Genomic DNA, 19,841 nt, shown 5'->3' with positions numbered 1-19,841 from the left:
CGTGTATGTGTTACACGTTTGTTTTAAAACACATCCACACCTTGATTGGAAATCATCCAAGTGTGATTATTAAGGTGCAACACTTTCCCCTTCTTTAGTTCTCGTAAGATTTCCAGCGAGAGAAAGCGAGCGAGTTTGACTGATGTTTGTTTGAGTTTCTCCGTGCCGCTCTGCTCCTCTCCTGTGTTTAGACTTTACAGTGACATTCCTTCTTTATATCTGGACAGACTCCGTGTTAGTTATGCCATCTTTCAAAGGTTTTTGTCAAGCCCTGTGAAATTTATCGCCACTGTTAAAAGGAAATGGGACTATAAAGTAGGCCTGGCTATCATTTCCTTTGTAGCGTGGTGTAATTTTTCCTCCGTGCCTGTGTATTTTTCCATATCCTAGTCAGGGTACGATTTGCAGGGAGGGATTTGGGGGTTTGTAGTCCCTCTCATCTGGTCTACTTATAATCCCCTCTGCTGAATTACTTTTGGGTAGGGGATCAAATTCATCTCCCTGCAGTCATTATAGGTACTTCACCAGCAGACTGATCCAAAAAAAACATGAAATAAATGTCTTAAAGGCAAACTCCTGCCTCACACTCTTTTCGCCATCAGCAAATTATAGCAAAAGGTGCATCTGTAAAATTTATGTTCTTACATCTTGTTTCGACTGTATTCCATCATTATATTTATTACGTTCAGTTTTCTTATAGAATTCATTCTAAATCATTCTGTTTTGATATTTTCTTTTTACACTTTAATGTATTTTTATCTGCCCCCCCCCCCCCCCCCGTGCATCTGTCAAAAACATCCCATCTTCTGTTTTCTTTACAAATCGAACCATAATCCTAATTCACCGTCATGCTCAGTGTAACAAAATGAATCATTAGTACATGAAAAAAGAGGAAAGCCAGTTAATGTTGTCAGTCACACCTGTTTTTTAATCTAATCTGCTCTGGAAATTGTCTCTAGTTCCGATGATTATTTAAAAAACATGATTATTTAATGTATTAAATTACTCATTACACATTCATGCAATACCTCAGTACTCCAGGAGAGGGCCCCATACCACAGTTTGGGAACCACTATTGTAAAACACCCATTGCTACCCATCTCAATCCTTCATGCGAGTCTCTTTGGCACACACCTGAGGAAGCAGTATTATTTTGCTGTGTTTTCCCCTTAAAGTTTCTTTATGAACATAAGCTGGACAGTTGGCCATTTTAATTGATTAATTATATTTTTTATAGAGAAGGAGGTTGATATGTTTGAGAGGTTTGGTGGAAAACCAAATTCTAAAATGTTTGAAAATCCATTAATGTAACGCATAATTTTGTTTGCTTAACTTGTTACTTACTCATCAAACTTCATAAAGGGGTTTGAGCCTAAAAAGAAGCTCAGGTGACACAAACAGAACACCTTAGATTACACAACGTGTGCGAGTCTTGATAAAATGTCCCGTTCCGCATTTATGTTTTGCTATTGTGAATTTGTATTTGATATTGCTTTTTCATCGACAATCATTTTGCCTGTAGCATAGATACATTCTGTAAATAACACACAAGGGTTTTGTTGTGCTTTTTTTCTATGGTGGGTATAATGGCTCTGCGCCTTACTTTGAAATTCATGTCTTTTTTTTTTTTTATTTGATGCCTGTTGTGTGTTGTATTTGTTAAGGTAAATGTTACAATTTATGTTGAAAATAAAAACACGTCTATGATTCTTGTTTTCCTGCATTTAATATAAATACAAGAAGGTTTTCAGATATCGCTCTTAAAAAATGTTTTTATTCAAAAGTCAGAAAGAATACTATCACAAAACTGTAGTGACACTAAATGTTTAAAGGACTACATTGAAATATTGTATTTCGTATTATTTGAAATAGGCATGATATGTCTATTAGGTTAGCCATGACTTTCCTTTTCTGTTTTTTTTTTTTAAGTTGCTTTGTGTGGATGTTCCCTCAAATCTGTGTATTAATATATTTGACACTGTGTTCAAAGAGTGGCCCACAGAGTTTTTTGCATGTTCCTCCGGTCCCTGGGTGCATTTTCTCCCGGTATTCTTGATTCCTGTAAAACTTGATGCCTGAGTTTACCTTAAACCATCTGAGGTTATTAACTTAAAACAAAATAAAACTTATGCTATTGATGTGAACTTCACTTTTCCATTGAGGAATTCAAGATTAAAACTCATTCACTCTTAAGTAATTTAAACTCTTTTGCAGTTTCTCTTGAATTTAACTCAAATATTTTAATAAAAACTAATAAAATAAAGTTAGATTTACTGAAAAGCATACTCTTTATACACATGCCATTATTCAATTTGAATTTACTTAGTTTATTTCCATTAAAGCATGTTGTTACATTGGTGGTCCAGTCTGAAAAGGCTGATGTATTACACCTTATTAGCACTAGGGGGCACTGCACGAATGAAGGATCTCCCCTGATAGTTTATTGGATACTTTGACATAAGTCAGTATTTCAGATGACAGCTGGTTAAACAATCTGTATTCAAAAGGAAAAGTACCATTAAATATAAATTCTTTAACTTGACAGGAAGCTGTGTTGCACTGTCAAAATAAAGGAATGCGAGTTAAAAATGTCAAAAGCATTATCTTTCTATACAAACTCTGCACAGACATTCCTTCAGAGAGTCTAAATTTTACACAACTGTTCATGACCCTTGATGAGGAATAGTCACAAAGTTACATGGAGGAAAAGTAAGGGTAACTAGTACTTCAGTCAACACTAAAACTGAAACAGGTCGAAATTGACCGATAACATAGTACAAGGATCAACCTGGCTTTTTCACTGATTTGAATGGATTTACACAGTATGGGTCAAAATAATCACTAACATAATCAATTACATTTTTTTCAACATAATACAAGGGTTAACATCATACATCTAAATGAGTTTTAACCATCCACACCATGTAAACGTTGTATTCAGTTCATTAACATCTATTGTTGTTTATTAGCAACAATCAATTGTTGTCAGTAGTATGAAACGACAAAATACTGATTATTAACAGCCACTGTGATGGAACTGTATTCTTGATATATAAAGCAGTTATTCTACAAGTTGAATCCGTTTCATTGGTCTTTATGCAGAATAAAGTGTGGCTGGTTCTCTCTTTTCTCCAGTAACCTCAAGAAACTGAACGTGGTGTCCAGTCTAAGTCCGGCTTTGTCTGTCGGCACATGTATTGAATGTGATAATGAGTGACAAGCTCTTTGATGTACCAGAACAAACTAAGTGAAGGCGAAGGCACCGTGACCTGGAAGTTGCAAAAGCAAATGTTTGGTTATCCTTTTTGAACCAAACGTCACATAACAGCATGTGTGCAGCAGGATCATGCACAACGTTGCCATGTGAGTAAAGTGACTGCCAACATTACCTTCATCAAAACAGAACTGCGGTAGCACAGTGTTATTCTGAATTTCTTACAACAATATTGGCTATTATTTTTTTAACGTGTGTTCTGGTTATCGTGTTATTTCACAACACTTCTGAATATTAGTTACCGAAAATGTAAGCCAATATAAAAAATATATATATATTATTTATATGATGGTTCAAACTAATGCTTGATATATTCTTTGTAAATGAATAAGGTTCATTCAAGAAGATAAGAGAGTAAAAGTCTGTATCATCAGTTTGTTGTGCAGTCTTTAGTGTTATATTGTTGCAAGCCATGTTACCAAAGTTTCAGAACATTTGTCCTTGATTACAGTTACAAGTTGAATCTTTAAAAAGTGGTTGAATAAAACTGGGCCTTCTAGAATTTGGGATGAATAGCACCAGGTGCCTGTCTGTCTGAGGAAAGTAGAAAAAAAATCCTCCAGAGGGTGAAACACTTTTAGGAGGCACCATGACTATGCAGCATATTCTTGAATAACGTACTATGGTTATTCAGATACTAAGACTGATTAGAAGTACGAAACTGATTACTTCCACTTTAACAGTTCTACTTGCCCTTTACAATCATATGAAAATTATATGAAACAATTTCCACAAAAAGGTGAATGATGACAAACATAGTGGAGGTTTCTTTATTGTTTACTGGCACAGAATTGTATAAGACAAGGTGAAAAGACACACATGGATCAGAAGCAGGTGTACTATTGAACCACATCAATTTGAAATGATGACAAGTATGTGACACGTCGCAAAAGGAGACAGTGACAGCCACTATCAAAGAAGAGACGCCGTTTAACTGTTTATGAGTGTTTCTCTCAGCAGCTTGTTGTCATCTCAGTGATGATGGTCAAGAAAGTGCCTGTGGCGAATCCGGGGTTCAGCAGAAGCTGCTGCAGCATTTCTCTGCCCTTCTCTCTTGTGCCTACAGAGCACATGGCACGTTTCCACATATTCACCAGCGTTCCACCTGGGAGATGACACGGATATCAATAAATTATCACACATTGGATCATTGAATTGTATTATATTTGTGTGTGTGTGTGTGTATGTGTGTGTGTGTGTGTGTGTGTGTGTGTGTGTGTGTGTGTGTGTGTGTGTGTGTGTGTGTGTGTGTGTGTGTGTGTGTGTGTGTGTGTGTGTGTGTGTGTGTGCTGGTATATCTATACTTATGGGGACTTATACATGTTCACACAGTTAAGTAGTGAGAACGGCAAACATTACAGGGACCAAAAGTCAAATCAGAGTCAAATTCAAGTGTCTGTAAAGCTTTTTAGGTGGTATGTTCTTTTATTTCCCCACAAAGACACCGTCACACACATTTTTCTCACTAAATAGTGTGTTTACCTTTTCCTATGAGAATTTGTGTGCGTGTGTCTTACCAAGGACCGTGTTGATACTGTTCATCCAGGAGAAGGTACTTAGTGTGTGGTTCTCCTCGGTAGAAAGATCCGCAATGTCAGGTGGATTATCGCCCTCCTACAGGTGCATAGAAGACCAGAATGAGAGGAATTCAAACGGTAGAGAGGCTGTAGAAATGCAACCCCGAACTTAGGAATGTGAAAAGGATTATTTACCTGAAGAATTCGACTGGGCAGTGGAGCAATAAACATGGCAGCATTCTCCAGGTTGGACAGGAAATGCGCCGCTGATACATACTCGGCTGAGTTCATCCAGCTGGTGGCGAAAGAAATCTCCACAGAGGAATAGGAGCTCTGCCTGAAGGAGAGAAAAGGACAGGTTCACCAGAGAGTTCAGCATTTTAGGAAATATTATTTTCTATAATTGTTTTAAACTACAGCTATATGTATTATAATCAGTTCCTGCAATGCAATCTTCTGAAATCCCACACACTGATCCTTTAAGCCCCTAGTCTGGACATAGGTCAAGAGGTCAACTCCGTACTTGGCTTGGCATGCTGCAGAAGCATAAATTGAGGCCATTTGGGCATCCCAGAACTGCCCAAGGATGAGGTCTTTCTTCTCGTTGTCAGGAAGAGGAGAGTCAGTTGAAGCCTTGAGACCCTTTGAACACAAGTATTGACAGCTTAGCATTAAACAATGTGGTTCAAGTCTTCTGGCTGCCTATTGGTGGATTTCTATTGTTTCCCACACCCACTTGGAAGTATCAGGTAAAATGTGGCCTTGGGTCAGCGCCATGCGGAAAAAAAATGAGCGGATCATCTTCTATGTAATCAGTTAAATCCCCCCTTTACAACTGTGTCTATTGAGTTTTAAATACCTGATAGAAGGTATCCCACTTTGCCGTGGCATCAGGGTACTTAGTTGAGCAGTCAGCATAGGTAGTACAGTACTCCTCGAAACCTGCGGGTTTCTGCATCTCAACCTGGAAGATTCATCATTATAGACATCCTCATTATCATTAAAACTAATGACTTATGTAGCACCAGCAGACAGAATTCTTCCCAATCTTCTTCTGCTTTTTTTATTGTATTTTTCTCTCCAAAAACAGTCTAAAGTTTAATCCGACTGCACACGTACCTGAACTCCATCTCCCAGGAAGCCCTGCTGTGCGGCAGACAGAAATGGTATAACAGAGGTATAGTAGTTCTCGCCTGGAGATGAGAGAAAAAAAATAAAAAATAAAATATATATATAATTTTTTGGTTTGTTTGTTTGTTTTTGTTTTTTTCAATGGGTGCTGCATGCGTGTGTATATGTTTGTTGTTGATTTGTCATACTTACAGGCCCACCAGCTATTAGGAGAAACACACATGGGGTCCTCTGATGGCACCCCACAGGTTGTTTGACCAGTTGGATCAGCCAGACGAGCTACAGAAATGTATTTTGGATTTTTGAAATACAAAGAATAAAAATATGATTAAGTGGATATGAGTCTGACAATAATAATTACTGTCCGTCTCCTCCCCCACATGTTTACAGAAGTATTACTGCTTTGAAAAAAAGAATTCCCACCTGAGTTTAGTAGCCAAGAAAGCTGCAGTGGCAATCCCCACATCGGACTGTCTGTTGGATTTGAGCCCATGCTTCCCATGAAGGGATCTGTTGAAGCGATCATCAGCCGGTACAAACTCATGCGGTGAAGGTAGAGCCATGGGTTTGGATTTACCGTCTCACCCTGCTTCGGAATTTCACCCACTTGGCTAAATGTTTGTGCCCAAAGGAAGGGGATGCCATTCTCCAAGACCACAGCACAGCTACCGAGGGTGGCTGCACAAGCCAGGAGAAGGCCGAGGACTGCCGGTCGCAGCATAGCTGATTCACTGGATCTGCAGGGAACAACCGAGCCAAGTACGTGTACTGGACTGAAGGCTGAGCAGAGATGGACTGGTTATATACACTCACACACACACACAGACGCACATGCACACGTACTTGCACATGCACATGCACATGCACGCACACATGCACACGCGCACACATAATGACCTTTGATTGATTGGACCTTCTTTGACAGGCAGATAAGAGAATGTGTACACATACAAGCCAATAAGCCCATATTGGAAAAATGCACAAAGTGGAATACAGTAAAAATAAGGAGGGCTGCTAAAAAAACAACAACAACAAATTAAAACAAAAATAGGGATAAAGTAACTTCAAAAGTGTGAACCCATCAACATCTTAAACCTGATCAACATCTTAGCAAAAATATAAAACAAAAAAGCCCTTTTTTGGACTGTTACTGTCCTACACACAATACAGGATACTGTTACAATTATTGACCAATATTGTTTGATGATGATATCATTAAACAAATGAGTCAAGGTTTTGACACAAAAATCTCATCTATTGTTAAATTAGAAAAAAACAAAGATGGAAATGTGCCCTATCAAAACATGACTAGAACATTAGTGCTATAAACCTATAGCATAAGCTGCACATTTAAACAGGTGGGACGTGTTGGGTGAATGCCTAGGAGGACACCACTACTCAAAGAAAGACAAAAAAAAAAGGTAAATACAAATGTTGACATAAACCGCCATAGATAAGCCATGGCCTTTCTGGAATAGTGTTCTATAGACATATGAAGCCTGCGTTAGTGATGCAACAATGATTCCTTCATTAGCAGCAATAATATGGATAGTAATAGGAATAATAATAAGTAAAAGACCCACAGAAAAACCAGAGAGACTCCTTGTATGGGATGAATAATAATGAAATCTGATGAGTACTTATCTATTTTGGATGCCCAAAAAGTGCTGTCCAACACTGGGTTGAGGGTGCAGGTCTTGGACAATGACCCCAAACACATGAAGAGACAGAACAAATGATTAAGTAGGAAAAACCCCTGAGCCTGAATTCAGTTCAACTGAAAACATTTTTTGATTAGAATGTATCCGTTTATAAAAGTAGCTCCACAGTCTTAAAGCTTCAACACATTGTAGGACATTTCTTGTGGTAATAGCGCTTTATCCTCACAGTTCAATTCCAGGTTGGGACCATTTTTGTGGGGTGATGTCTCCCTGTCCCAGTGTGACATTATTGACTATTTTAATGGATTTCGTTCACAATACAAATATATGCTTATTAGGGTGATGTGGGGATCTCGCCTGCCTCTTTGCTCTATGATAGAAGCGTACCGATGGATGTAATGGAAGCATGTTAGAAACTACCAACATGTTGGTATAAAATGAATTGTGACCAAATATCCTGCCCCGAAATGTAAGAGAAGTGACCCAATAACTATGGACCAGGGTACAAATCTGTCCAGGTTTCATACTTTTTCTCAACAACTCTTGTTGTGTGACACTGATCGAGTCTCATGTCGATGTAAGAACTTTAAATAAGTCACCATGTGGCCACATGCACTATATCGACTCCCCCTGCTCCATTCTGCACACTTTCTGTTTCGTTAGTATTTTCATTATAGTGATTCTAGAAGCATTTGCACAGCCACACCCATAAATAAAAAGAAATAACCCCTCCGTTATCCAGCCATTCCTCTCAACCGATGGTGCATGCCCAAAAACGAACTCATGAAGCGTTGCAGACTATTCTCAGGATAAGATGAGCTGTGACACAAGAATCTACTGACCCCACGTGAACCTTGATGTCCTCACTCCAGATATCCACCAATGCACCTGTCGTTGTCGTTGTCGTTGTCGTCGTTGTCGTTGTCGTCGTCGTCGTCGTCGTTGTTGTTGTTGTTGTTGTTGTTGTGTTATCTCTTTCAGTTTAAGACAATTAGCATCTGCTGTCTACTGCCGAACAACACTTTTTTAAAAAAAATTTTTATTAACTGTATTTGAGTCTTAGTGGCAAAATTAAAAAACAACAAAAACTCTTTAGTCTGGAACCATGACCTTTGCACTCAGAACTGCCTCACCACCACTGTCCCATGATCCACACGACCTCTGCCCGGTCTCTTCCCACAAGGTTTAAAATCAATGTGTGTCTATTTGACGTTCTCTTGGGTTTCTATTTGCTTTACTTGTGTCTGTAAAGTTCCGTGGGTTCACCACTCGCAGGAAAGGTTCTTAATTGGTGCAACGTGACCTGGGTGACAGTGCTCAGGCTGCCACCCCCACGACCCGGAAGTGGTTAAGTGGGAGAAGATGGATGGATGGATGTGTCTGTAAAGTAGTGGTTTTCTATCTCCTGGGACCTTTGGCCTCCTGCAACCTCTCTTCACCTCCTCCTCCTCTCTTTTTTTGGGGTTGTTTCAGTCCTTTTTTTTTTTTTTTTTGTGGACTCTGCACATATTTCTGGCTGTTTTGTTTTTTCTTTGCATGTCTTTGGAGTCTTTTTCGTTACTTTTGATCTTTGTCTATTTCTTGTTATCTTGCTGTCGCTGTCTGCATGTGTTTCTTAATAGCTTGCATTTTCTGACGGAACATTTAGTGGTTTTTTTTAATAACCATTTCATTTTTTTTTTTATATTCAGATGCATGCCCTTCTCTGAGTATTACTTCTTAACATTGTGTAGAAGATACAGAGCCCTCACTGCGGGCTGAATCGCATGAGTAATTCATTTTGTTCTTATCTCAGTCAGAATCCTAAATGCCTGCAATGTTTTACATGAATGTGTTGTTGATCTTGATGGTATTTTAATTGGTTGTGTATGAATCTTGTTCAACCTTCAGTATGTGGCCTGTGCAGTGGGACTATTCGGGGTTTGTGTGAAGTGTTGGGTACTGTTCTGTGTGGACTGTGAAAGTTTTCCCTCTGCTTGTTTTGTTTTTATTTTATTTATTTAGGCACCCCAGTTTCCTCTCACAGTCCAAAACATATGCTTGAATGTGAATTATTGTAAATGTGTGCTGTAGATTTGAATGTACGCGACTGTCTGTCTCTGTGTTTCAGTCTTGCGATCGACGGTCATCCTGTCCAAGGTGAATCATGCTTTTGGCCATAGTCAGCTGGAATTGGCTTCAGAACTCTGCAACAACCCAAACTGTGGCGCTATCAAACATGGATGGATGGATGGATGGATGGATGGATGGATGAATTCCAAGACAAATAAAGGGGACAATGTTATCTTATCTTTACATAGATGGGTTGCATCATTGTTTCTGGCAATTTGAATATCCTGGAATTGTTTTATGTATTCTTTTTTTTTTTTTGTTATTCAATTGGTTAGATGTCATTGTAGAGGTGCTAAATAGAACTCATGAGTCGATGCCACAGACTGTTCATCTGCATCCAGTATCTTGCTTTGTAAGTGTAGCCTAAGGGATAAATAATATGGTCTTTATCAAATTTTATTAACTGTAATCCAGCACATTTTTTTAGTGCTGTCTCCACTTCCACATATAATAGTAGGTTCTTTCCCCCCCCCCCCCCCCCCCCCCCCCCCCATTTCTTTTTTCCTATTATTCAATTCAAACAGTAAAACCTTCATATTTTTGGGTTAGTTAGGCATAAAAATAAACATTTCTATATTTTTTTGTAAGGTTTTACGTCATTATTTCAGCTCATAAGTCATGAAAATCAAAATGTTAAAAACACAGTATAAGATGAGATTTCTACCTATTTATATTAGGTTATAACCATCAACCATCCCAATTAGATGAATGTAGACTTTTCACCATTTGTTTTGAGTCACGATGACCATTTTTACCATTGTGGCTACTTTTTATTTATTTATTTATATTTAGACAGACCTCCTTCTAACACTTTTTTCTCTTAGGTTTTTTTTTTTTTTTTTTTTTTTTTTTTTAGCAATTGTAGGAGATTGTTGCCTTTAAAAAATACAAATAAAAAACCAAAAACTTTTTTGCCATTTTAGCCAGGAGGGTCTTTTTGAAAATAAGCCAGGTATGCAAATAAAATTATAAAGTGAAAAATGTTCTACATATAACTTTCGGAAGGCTTTAGAAAGCCAATACAGAGGAATTTAGGAGCCAGACCCCTAGATTAGATTTATTAGAATTGATTTGTGCAGTTTTTGTCATACATATTTTGTATTTCAATTTAGTTTAAATGTATTCGAGTACACTTTATGCATCAGTGGCTGTACCTTTCACTACCATTTCCACTTCTGCAAATGAGTGATCATGATGACATTATTAGTAGTATTGGCCTGTTTTCTGTTCCTCTGCAGAATGATCTTGCCCTCTGCGCGGCGCAGCGCATCATGTGACGGAGGAGTGGCTCAGTATCAGGAAACAACAGCGGCTGCAAATCGCTCTCTCAAAAAAAAAAAAGGTAACGTTCAAACTTTTAAACACAGCAAACATGTACTTTTATCCACCATCCGAAGTTAGCGCATTGACACGATGAACTCTTCCTCAGGATGTCAGTGAGCTTGTTAGAGAGTTTCAGCTCCTGTAAACAGAGAGGCTCGCTCCATGAAAGTGCGCCGCGACTTTGGTTGGAATTATTGACTTTTGCGCTCGCTACATGTTTGGATGAGGAGTTGTGGGGGAAAAAAAAGGTTTTAAACGGATAAAAATGCGTATGTCATTCGTGACTGGTGGTCATTTGTTGCGGTTACTTTCTTGTCATTCGGTAACTCCTGTGATTTCCGCATTTTTTCCCCCACCAGTTGGCACAAATACGCACGGCAGACGTTCGGGTTTACAACAGGTCTGATTATAATAGGCATGATTAACTGTCATTCTGTACAAATGATTAAATAACAACCCCTAATTCATGGATAGATGTGTGTAGTGGCAGGTGATGATGTTTTGCATATGTGGGCTTGCTTTCATTTCTCTTGTGAGTTTGCGCAGGAAGTCTGCATGACTGGTTTGTAGTCAATCCTGACCCAGCCCTGCTGGTTCTTAAGCTGTAAATAAGGGGGGGGGGGGGGGGGGAAATGCCTCATGTGTCCAGTGTTGGGATAGGCTGAAAAAAAAACACTAAATCTGTAATAGTGTAGTGATGATTATGGCATCTTTCATAACATATTTTGGAGTATCTATTTAGTATGGAGCGCATAGTTGTGATGCTGAGAAGTTTGCAATAAAACATTATTGTAACAAAGCATTTTAAACGAGATTAGAAAACTGAAAAGAGTAATAGTTTCAGTTGGTTGAACCTCTTTTGGCAGCGACGGTAACCTAAACCAGCTTCTTCAGCAGCTGCTGAACATTGTGCAGAACAGTTGGAACAAATATTCCTAACATGACTAAATCAGCCTCTTTGAGGACAGTCATGTAACGATGGACCGGAGGATAACTAAGCTCATACAGGTCACTGTGTGACATCTTCTATGCAAATCAGGAATTCTGATGGACAATCCCTTTTTTTGGTTAAGCGTATGGTTCGTATAAGCTGATTCTTCTTATAAACAGCACGTGCAAAGGTTGAAGTGTTTTTAAGTAAAAGTGGCTCTGCGGATGGCTCGATTATAATTTCATTGATTGGACTTGAGGTTTGTTAACTCCTGACTCCAATTGCCAGTCGATGGTGTCAACATCATTTTAGTCAAGAGGCCCACATACAGCTCAATTTCAACTTTAGCTGGGAAAATTGAAGCATAATAATGTAAATGTTTTTGGTCTACTAATATTGCTTCCTTCTGAAGTATTTGATAAATTATTATTGTTATTCTACAAAACCTTACGAAATTGGACATTTTAAAGATGCCATTGTGTCATTTTTAGCAATGTATTCTTGTACAAAATATAGTGAAATGTGGCTCATTTTGACAAACCTTCATCCATTTTCATAGCAGCACTGTGAATGTCAAAGCACATTTAAAAGCTAGGTTTAAAAACATGGCAATAGGATAATTGTTTGTGGCATTGTGTTCAGTGTGCCTGCCTGTTGTTGTAACCCGTCACAATTTGTGACAAGCCAATACTGAAATAAATGACCCCGCTAAAGTGTTCTGAAAAAAGCTACGTCCCTAAATCAGTGATGTTTGCCTGGATGCCCAGAGGCATTTTCACATGCAAGTCATGAGACCGGTGATCTAACCACACTAACTATAGTAATTACATTTTAGTGTGCGTCATGAATGGCTGTGAATGGAGTGACAGACCGTGTTTTTGTGTCTCCTCACAGCTCTCATCATGGCCTACCATGCCGGGTCTCCGGAGGAGCCCAACGTGTTGGTCAACAACATCAGTGCTAACATCCAGAGACTCACTCTACTGAGTAATACACACAACACACCACCCACTTGATGGAGTCCACTGTGTGAAACATGTCTTGAGATGCTTCAATCCAAATAAACGACCGATAAGTGCTTTCCTGTGCTTTCAGCCTCTGAGCTTCAAAGGGCCGTGTCTCTGCTGGGAACGGAGCAGGACAGCAGCCAGCTACTACACACACTGTGAGTAATCGGGGCCCAATCATTATGTTATTTATCTTTTCTGACTGCAAGTACTACATCCCCTCTCAGTGATGGTAATTCTCTGCAATACACCCCCCCAACCCACCCCCCCACCAAAAAAATTTAAAAAAGTAAAACCTCATGGTGATGTGTTTTGACTCCAGTCAGCAGAAACAGCAACAAGGCAACCAGCTGGCTAAAGAGACTGACCGGCTGATCAAAGCGTTCAGCGCACTTCCTGTTGGCCTTGACCAGGTACTGCGCTCCCTGTTCCTGTCGTCACTATCAGTCAAACCCCTTTCCTCATACATGGACCACACGAGACTAATTACATGACCAATACCGCAGCCTCAACATGCACTTAGGTGATATTTTGACCATATTTTATTTTATTTTTTTCAGAGGCAGAGAAAGCTGCAGAAAGAACGTCTGCTGAATGAGTTCTCCGCCGCCCTGAACAGCTTCCAGACAACGCAGCGACAAGCGGCCAATAAGGAGAAGGATTTTGTGGCTAGAGTCAGAGCCAACTCCAGGGTGTTGGTGAGTAACAGCCGGCATCATCCAGATAGATCAGCAGATAGATCAGCAGATAGATCAGCAGATAGATCAGCAGATAGATCAGCAGATAGATCAGCAGATAGATCAGCAGGTAGATCAGCAGGTAGATCAGCCGATCAGCGGCTCCACCAGACCACCACAGGGTAAACAGAGCGAGAGAGAGAGAGAGAGAGAGACATACATGCACATAGTTATAGGCAATTTCACAGTCACATATTGACCTCAAACACATGTGTTTGAACTGTGACAAGAATTTGGAGTACTTAGAGAAAACAAGCCCTCATCCATACAAAGGGAGAACATGCAAACCCCTCATAATAAGGCCCAATAGGCCTGAATGCCCGCTATGAGGTCATAACATGAACTAAAAAGTTTCATTTGTGATAAATATGACCTCCTTTTGGAAAACAAAGTCGCATCTGATCCTCTGAAATGGTATTTAGATTTTTCTTAAGTGAAACGGTGAAATATTTCAGTTGATGTATAATATAACTAAAGTGTATCAGCTTCAACCAAGATAAGGGAAAAAAACCAACTAAAAATGGCCATTTTATTGTGTATATTGTGCTTTTGTTAGACCACCAATATGTTACACAATATTTATCTGCTACTGTTGCTGCTCCATTCCAGTTCCTTGTATATATTTCCATACTTGTCTATTCATGGGGATTCACAAGACACAGTGGAGCTACATACACCAGCCTGGAATACAATCTCCAAAATGAAAGCATAGCAGTTGTCTTAAATGCATTATGTATACACATTTTTATTGATTCTTAACTTATATTGACCCCTCACAGGCTGTCGAGGACAGTCAAAGGTCCTCACGTGGCTAAATAGACTGTGCAAAGCAGAGGTTACTGGACTGCAAAAGAAAACAAGGAACAGCAGAGAAAGCAAGATAAATGAGATAACAATCAATGTAGTGCAAACTTTAGGGCAGATCAGAAATCTGTAATGTTTATATGCTTAATAACATTACAAATTTTTTCCCGCTAAAGCACAATTTGTTCCTTTGAATTGTTGCTCATCTGTGGAGATAACCATTTCCATTCAATATTGTTTCTATTATTATAAAACTGTGCATTTGCAGTGCAATCGTCCTTCTTTCTTTTTAAGTGGTAACATCATCAGATGCCAGTATTTCACATGATCCCATAGCTGCGCCTTTTAATTGTGACCGTTTTTTGACTGACTCCCAAATGACAAGCCGATTGCTTGGCAACTCTGCTCCCTCACCACTTATCTCAGAAACCTCTCTGTATCTGCTGCGTCCATGCTGATAAGCAGGAACTGTGACTTTTCTCTTGGAAAAAGCTGGACAGGAACATATCTTTGCTGTCAAAAGAAAAACAAGAAAAAAAAAAACTAGCTGCCGGTTTTGTTTGCTGTCATACGTTCATTTTGACTGTTCAGCATACACTGAATCAAATTCTATTTAATGAGGCGCACAGATGGTATAACACCCATACCTACCGAATCATTGCTGTGCCTGTATGTAAAAAAAAAAAAAAAAAGGTTTTCTTCTGCTTGACATTATTAAAAATACAGATGTAAATATCTTTAACAGGGAGGTCAAGCTGAAGACCGCTTAGAACATCAAGCTCCCCCGTTTTTGAGGTGAGCCCACTGTTTGTGATCATGAACATCCTTCCTCATCTATACACAAACATATATACACACACTTACTTTTTTTGTGTCCTCATGTCCCTGCAGTGATTCTCAAGTGCAGGCCCAGGCTGAGGCCATCACTGAGGAGGACCTGAGGCTGATCCAGGAGAGAGAGTCCGCCATCATACAGTTAGAGGTATTAATATGAATCGGATGGCCCACGGTTGTGCTCATGTGTGGCTCCAAGGCTGTGTGTCATTGCAAAGTCACAAGCACAAAGACTGCCGCATTTTTATATGAACTGACACTCTTCATGTTTTTTTTTAATCAGTCTGATATCACGGACATAAATGACATCTTCAAGGATCTGGGAATGATGGTCCATGAGCAGGGAGACATGATAGGTGAGGTTTTATCACTATATCTTTAACTGTCTTAAGGCTTTCTATCTACATGGAATCTATCCAGACATAAAAACAACTTAAGAGACTTTGTATTTGGACATTCTGTATTTCACTTGATTCTTTCAATTGACTTTCAAACTCAAGGGAACATCTATAAAAAAATATGTTTGTTTTTTTAAAATTATATACGTAGTTTGCTTTTCTATAAAGCTGGATGTGATGTGATCCTGGTTTCTCCCACGTGCATTTCCTCGGTTGCCAATGCATTTAATCACAGCCTCATATCTTTTTCAGTGATAATCATGGTTAAAAAAAATAAAAAATCCCCATAGTGAAAAATATTTGTAATTTTCGTGGTTGTTGTAACGACATTATGTTTTGGATGGAAAAAAAAATTCTATCTATTTTTCAGTCCTGGAATACGTCTAAAAGGAGTTTTTACTCCGTTCAAAAAGTTGTACTTTCCCTCCCAGCTGTTATTGGTTTAGGGCTGGGTGAACAAGAATATGCAGAGTAGTGAAATACGAGCTCCACTGCCTGCTCTTTTTAATGCCGCATCTACATTCTTCCTATGTGTTTCTCACACAGACAGTATAGAAGCTAATGTGGAGAATGCAGACGTGCACGTCCAGAATGCCACACAGCAGCTTGCACGAGCCGCAGACTACCAGGTGAAGTATGATATGGAGTAAAGAGGAGGAGGAGGAGGAGGAGGAGGAGGAGGAGGAGGAGGAGGAGACTCGGTTGTACAAGTGTTGGAAGCTTATAACGCGTGAATGAGCAAAGCAGTGTTTTCTGCAGTCGGGTCCCTTCAGGCTTCTCTTACAAAATGCTTGACTGCTCATCTTTTGCGCATGACCTGACTTATTCAAATTTAACCAAATCAACACTAGTTTCACTTTTGTTTTTTTGTTTTTTTTCTTTTTGTGTACTTCTATTGTTTTGCATCAAAAATGACCCGCTCCCACAAAGTGTAATGGTCTGAGTTTTCAGTTATTCCGACATGGAAAGACTGCATTTTATTGGTGGATACCATCTTTTTGTACAAACAAGCTCTGGGCATGCTTTAAGTACAGCAATGCTTCGACACTATTCTTTATCAAAATATAGCACGTGTATAGCCTATGATTGTAATAGAAATGTAGAGGAAATGAATTTAAATTATTTACAAAGGATGCGATGGGATTCTGGTTGGGAGTGTGAGTCACTCAACACCAGCATCCATCAGAATCTGCATGTAGTATTTTATGCAGTTCATTTATTCCAACTTTATTCTTCTTCCTCCTTCAGCGGAGCTCCCGGAAGAAGATGTGCATCATTATGATAGCGTTGGCTATAGCTTGCGTTGTAATCGGACTTATCATCTGGGGATCAGTCAAACAATGAGGGTTTCTTCTGACCTCCACGTCTCCCGTTTGACCGTCGACCTGCACAAATCATCAATCACCTCTTCTGTCGTCCTCTTTTTCCGAATCCCACGTCATGAGAGAGATCAAGGAGATTGTTTTGTCTTTGATTATAATCTGTTGTCAATATTACTGGAAGCTCTGGACATCCTTCACTGTTGAATGAAAGTAGCACAGGTAGTGTTTTTTGATATTGTTATTGTCAGTTTTAACATGATCTGTGTTTGAAGGAGGCACTTCATGCTCGACTGGTTGTTTAGATGAAGGAGGAAACGCAATTGCCGCATCACTGTCCTCAGTGGCAGTCGTGACAATGTTGAGTCACTCCTTTTTTAAGCTGAGCTTCAATATTGAATGTGCAGCACAGACGAAGCTCCGGGGAGCAGCATGTGTGCAGGTGAATGTGAAGGTTGATCAGTCTTTTGCTCATTATGTTACAGCCGATTTCTTTGTCCATCATGTCAAAACTGACAAATCCGCTCGACTGCAAAGAAACAAAATGCAGACTGTAAGATACATTCATTTTTAAAAGCATTTGATAAATCATGAGCTGCCTTCTCTTCATGTTTGTATTCTCATTATCAATGAAGAACTTCTGTTTCTCTTAAAAAGTGCATTTAAGACATGAAATTACACTCCAGCTGTCAATCATTACAGATGTCGGAATTAAAAGTTGATGAAGTGATGTTTATTTCAGTTTGTGAAGAACCAACTTTTTATTGTACCGACGCAATCATGACATAAATAATCAAATACGCGGACAAGACGGTGAAAGAGTTTAGTGTTTCTTTTATTCCCTCTTTGAGAAGACCTGACATCAGAGATGGCGGCGGGTATTCTTGCTGGTTAAACTTCGTTAGAGATTGATTGTGTTGATGGGGAGGGTCCATCGAGCCAATGAGGCAAATCGATTTGAAAGCTGTGTGTCAATCATTTGTGTAACAGGACACAGCTTTTTGTGATAAAGGAGCTACTGTACTGGTGATATTATTATGCTTGCACTGTCACAGCCTACAAAGAATCCAGAAGAGAAACCAAAACATACTAACACAACGCACAGTTAGGAGGATAATCAGTATTGCTCATTGAAGCAAACACTAATACTGCTTTTGACAAAAATGCTTTGACGCAGATGTGAAACGATCACGTGTATGTTTTTGATACTGAGACCTAATTGTTTGCTACTTGCTGAATAAATTGCTGAAACAGAAGGAAAGAAAAGAGCTTTGGCTGGAGTTTTTTTTGTTCACCTTCAGGGAAGTTATATTGTTGCTCTACTTCGATATAGAAGATTCAGCTTAAAACGTAAAAGTAGTAAAAAATTGCTTGAATTTGAATAGTGTATTCGCACGCACACTCTGAGTGAACATGCAACAGAAGCTCGACTTGATAAAGTAGGGTTTGTTTTTGTTTTTTTTGCACGTTCTACTTTTGCCTTTGTGGGGTTTTTCTAAATATTCTGGGTTCAAATGATTCATTTTACATCTCACCTGCAAATGCAGTGAGTCATCTCCTTGTTTATTGTGTCGACTGAAGGAAAAAAACATCCACGGGAGAATGACCTCAGCGGGCAGACAGGAGTTAGCTCTTACATGTCACAGCAGACAGCTCAGGCGTTGGATGGCGATGTGGAAGTAACACACTGCCGTGACGCAGAAGGCAAGTTTCCTTGGCAGAGCGAGCGAGATGTGGGGGAACTTAGTTGGACTCAGGCTTGCGAGGAATGGGTTGAACCCAACGTCAGTGGGACAGCAGGTATTTTTGGGCTGCTTACACACAGAAAGTGACAGGCTGCTGCAAAGAGCAGAGCAGGATTTTCCCTCCCGACAGAGATGCCACTGTGGTGGAGGAAAGTTTGACCAGGTGAAAAGTGGATGCAGGAAGAAAGAATGGCGTGTTCATTTCTCGGGCGGGGAGACATTGAATATTAAGGATGCTTTTCGGATAACAACTCATTATTATACAGTGTCTGAAATCACAAGAATAGAGGTTGAACTCTGCCTAACTTCTCAAGGTGTCCTCATTTTAATAGCTCGATATGCCTGAGGCACAGGGAAGGTTTCTGCATGAGCAGAAAAAAAGCAACAGGAATTTGACTAACCAGGTGTTAACATGGATTTTTTTTTTTCTCCTTCGCTCAGCCATTAAAAGTCTGCTATGATGGGAATTACTCAGGAAAAAACTCATCTGTGCAAACGATGAGCACACTGAACTCAAATTTGTTGGTGCGTCATTGGAATATGAATTAGAAGGGGAGAAAAAAAAACAAGTTGCTCTTGTTTTTGCTCTCTATTAGTAAGTTGCAGTTTTTAATAAAAGCTGACACTTTAAGTGCTGGCTTCTTTTTTGCCTCCCAGAAATTCTATGTTGAAAAAAAATTGTTTGAGCAGCTTAAATGACATTACATGTTGCCAACAAATGACAACAATAATTCAAAGTCTCAGAGGAACACTGTGTGTTGGACTTCTCCGCATCATGTTGAGTGGCTTTGGAAAGGTAGATTGAACAAAAGCAATTAAAAAGTCAATTGGAGATCCAAGTCCATTCTTGTCTCTGAATCAAACATATGAGATGTTTGTGTAGTATTTTTTTTTTACTGTATTTTCTGTATTGATAAAAGGAAAGCGACACAAAACCTAGAGTGTGAATATCTCCCTATTCGCTCTGTGATGGACTGGTGACCTGTTCAGGGTGTATCCTGCCATGGATGGATGAACGGATGGATGGATGGATGGATGGATCACTACA

The 19,841-nt window shown here is 39.3% G+C and overlaps 2 protein-coding genes across 3 annotated transcripts; one reads left to right on the top strand and one right to left on the bottom strand.

Annotated features, from left to right (window-relative positions):
• Positions 1-3,646: 3,646 nt before the first annotated feature.
• On the bottom strand, positions 3,647-7,103 carry LOC308126084 (protein LEG1 homolog). The gene is made up of 8 exons (XM_080490189.1): positions 6,346-7,103; positions 6,115-6,201; positions 5,911-5,984; positions 5,651-5,755; positions 5,315-5,433; positions 4,987-5,128; positions 4,792-4,888; positions 3,647-4,379 (listed from the first exon to the last, which is right to left on the bottom strand). Exons 1-8 carry the CDS (start codon positions 6,641-6,643, stop codon positions 4,228-4,230), a joined length of 1,074 nt encoding a protein of 357 aa, XP_080346315.1. The 5' UTR covers positions 6,644-7,103; the 3' UTR covers positions 3,647-4,227.
• A 3,832-nt stretch (positions 7,104-10,935) lies between these two features.
• stx7l (syntaxin 7-like) lies at positions 10,936-18,306 on the top strand. Of its 2 annotated transcripts, none has more exons than XM_080490526.1 (10): positions 10,936-11,037; positions 12,844-12,936; positions 13,045-13,114; positions 13,279-13,369; positions 13,517-13,654; positions 15,243-15,292; positions 15,389-15,479; positions 15,615-15,687; positions 16,276-16,358; positions 16,978-18,306. In XM_080490526.1, the coding sequence occupies exons 2-10, from the start codon at positions 12,852-12,854 to the stop codon at positions 17,071-17,073; spliced, it is 777 nt and encodes a 258-aa protein (XP_080346652.1). In that variant the 5' UTR covers positions 10,936-11,037; positions 12,844-12,851; the 3' UTR covers positions 17,074-18,306. The 2 variants fall into 2 exon arrangements, with proteins under 2 accessions (XP_080346652.1, XP_080346653.1); XM_080490527.1 differs by lacking the exon at positions 10,936-11,037 and adding an exon at positions 11,040-11,418.
• Positions 18,307-19,841: the final 1,535 nt, after the last annotated feature.

The sequence above is a fragment of the Lipophrys pholis genome (genome assembly GCF_963383615.2).
Source record: "Lipophrys pholis genome assembly, chromosome: 21".
In the NCBI taxonomy this organism is placed as follows: domain Eukaryota; kingdom Metazoa; phylum Chordata; class Actinopteri; order Blenniiformes; family Blenniidae; genus Lipophrys; species Lipophrys pholis.
This window is presented reverse-complemented; position numbering and strand designations above follow the sequence as displayed.

Coding starts and splice junctions, on each gene's coding strand:
- LOC308126084 (XM_080490189.1), bottom strand. CDS start 6,643: ATGCTGCGACCGGCAGTCCTCGGCCTTCTCCTGGCTTGTGCAGCCACC. Junction 5,756..5,910: donor TCCTGGGAGATGGAGTTCAG/GTACGTGTGCAG, acceptor TGAATCTTCCAG/GTTGAGATGCAGAAACCCGC. Junction 5,434..5,650: donor AGTGGGATACCTTCTATCAG/GTATTTAAAACT, acceptor TTGTGTTCAAAG/GGTCTCAAGGCTTCAACTGA.
- stx7l (XM_080490526.1), top strand. CDS start 12,852: ATGGCCTACCATGCCGGGTCTCCGGAGGAGCCCAACGTGTTGGTCAAC. Junction 13,655..15,242: donor GAGCCAACTCCAGGGTGTTG/GTGAGTAACAGC, acceptor TATCTTTAACAG/GGAGGTCAAGCTGAAGACCG. Junction 16,359..16,977: donor CACGAGCCGCAGACTACCAG/GTGAAGTATGAT, acceptor TTCCTCCTTCAG/CGGAGCTCCCGGAAGAAGAT.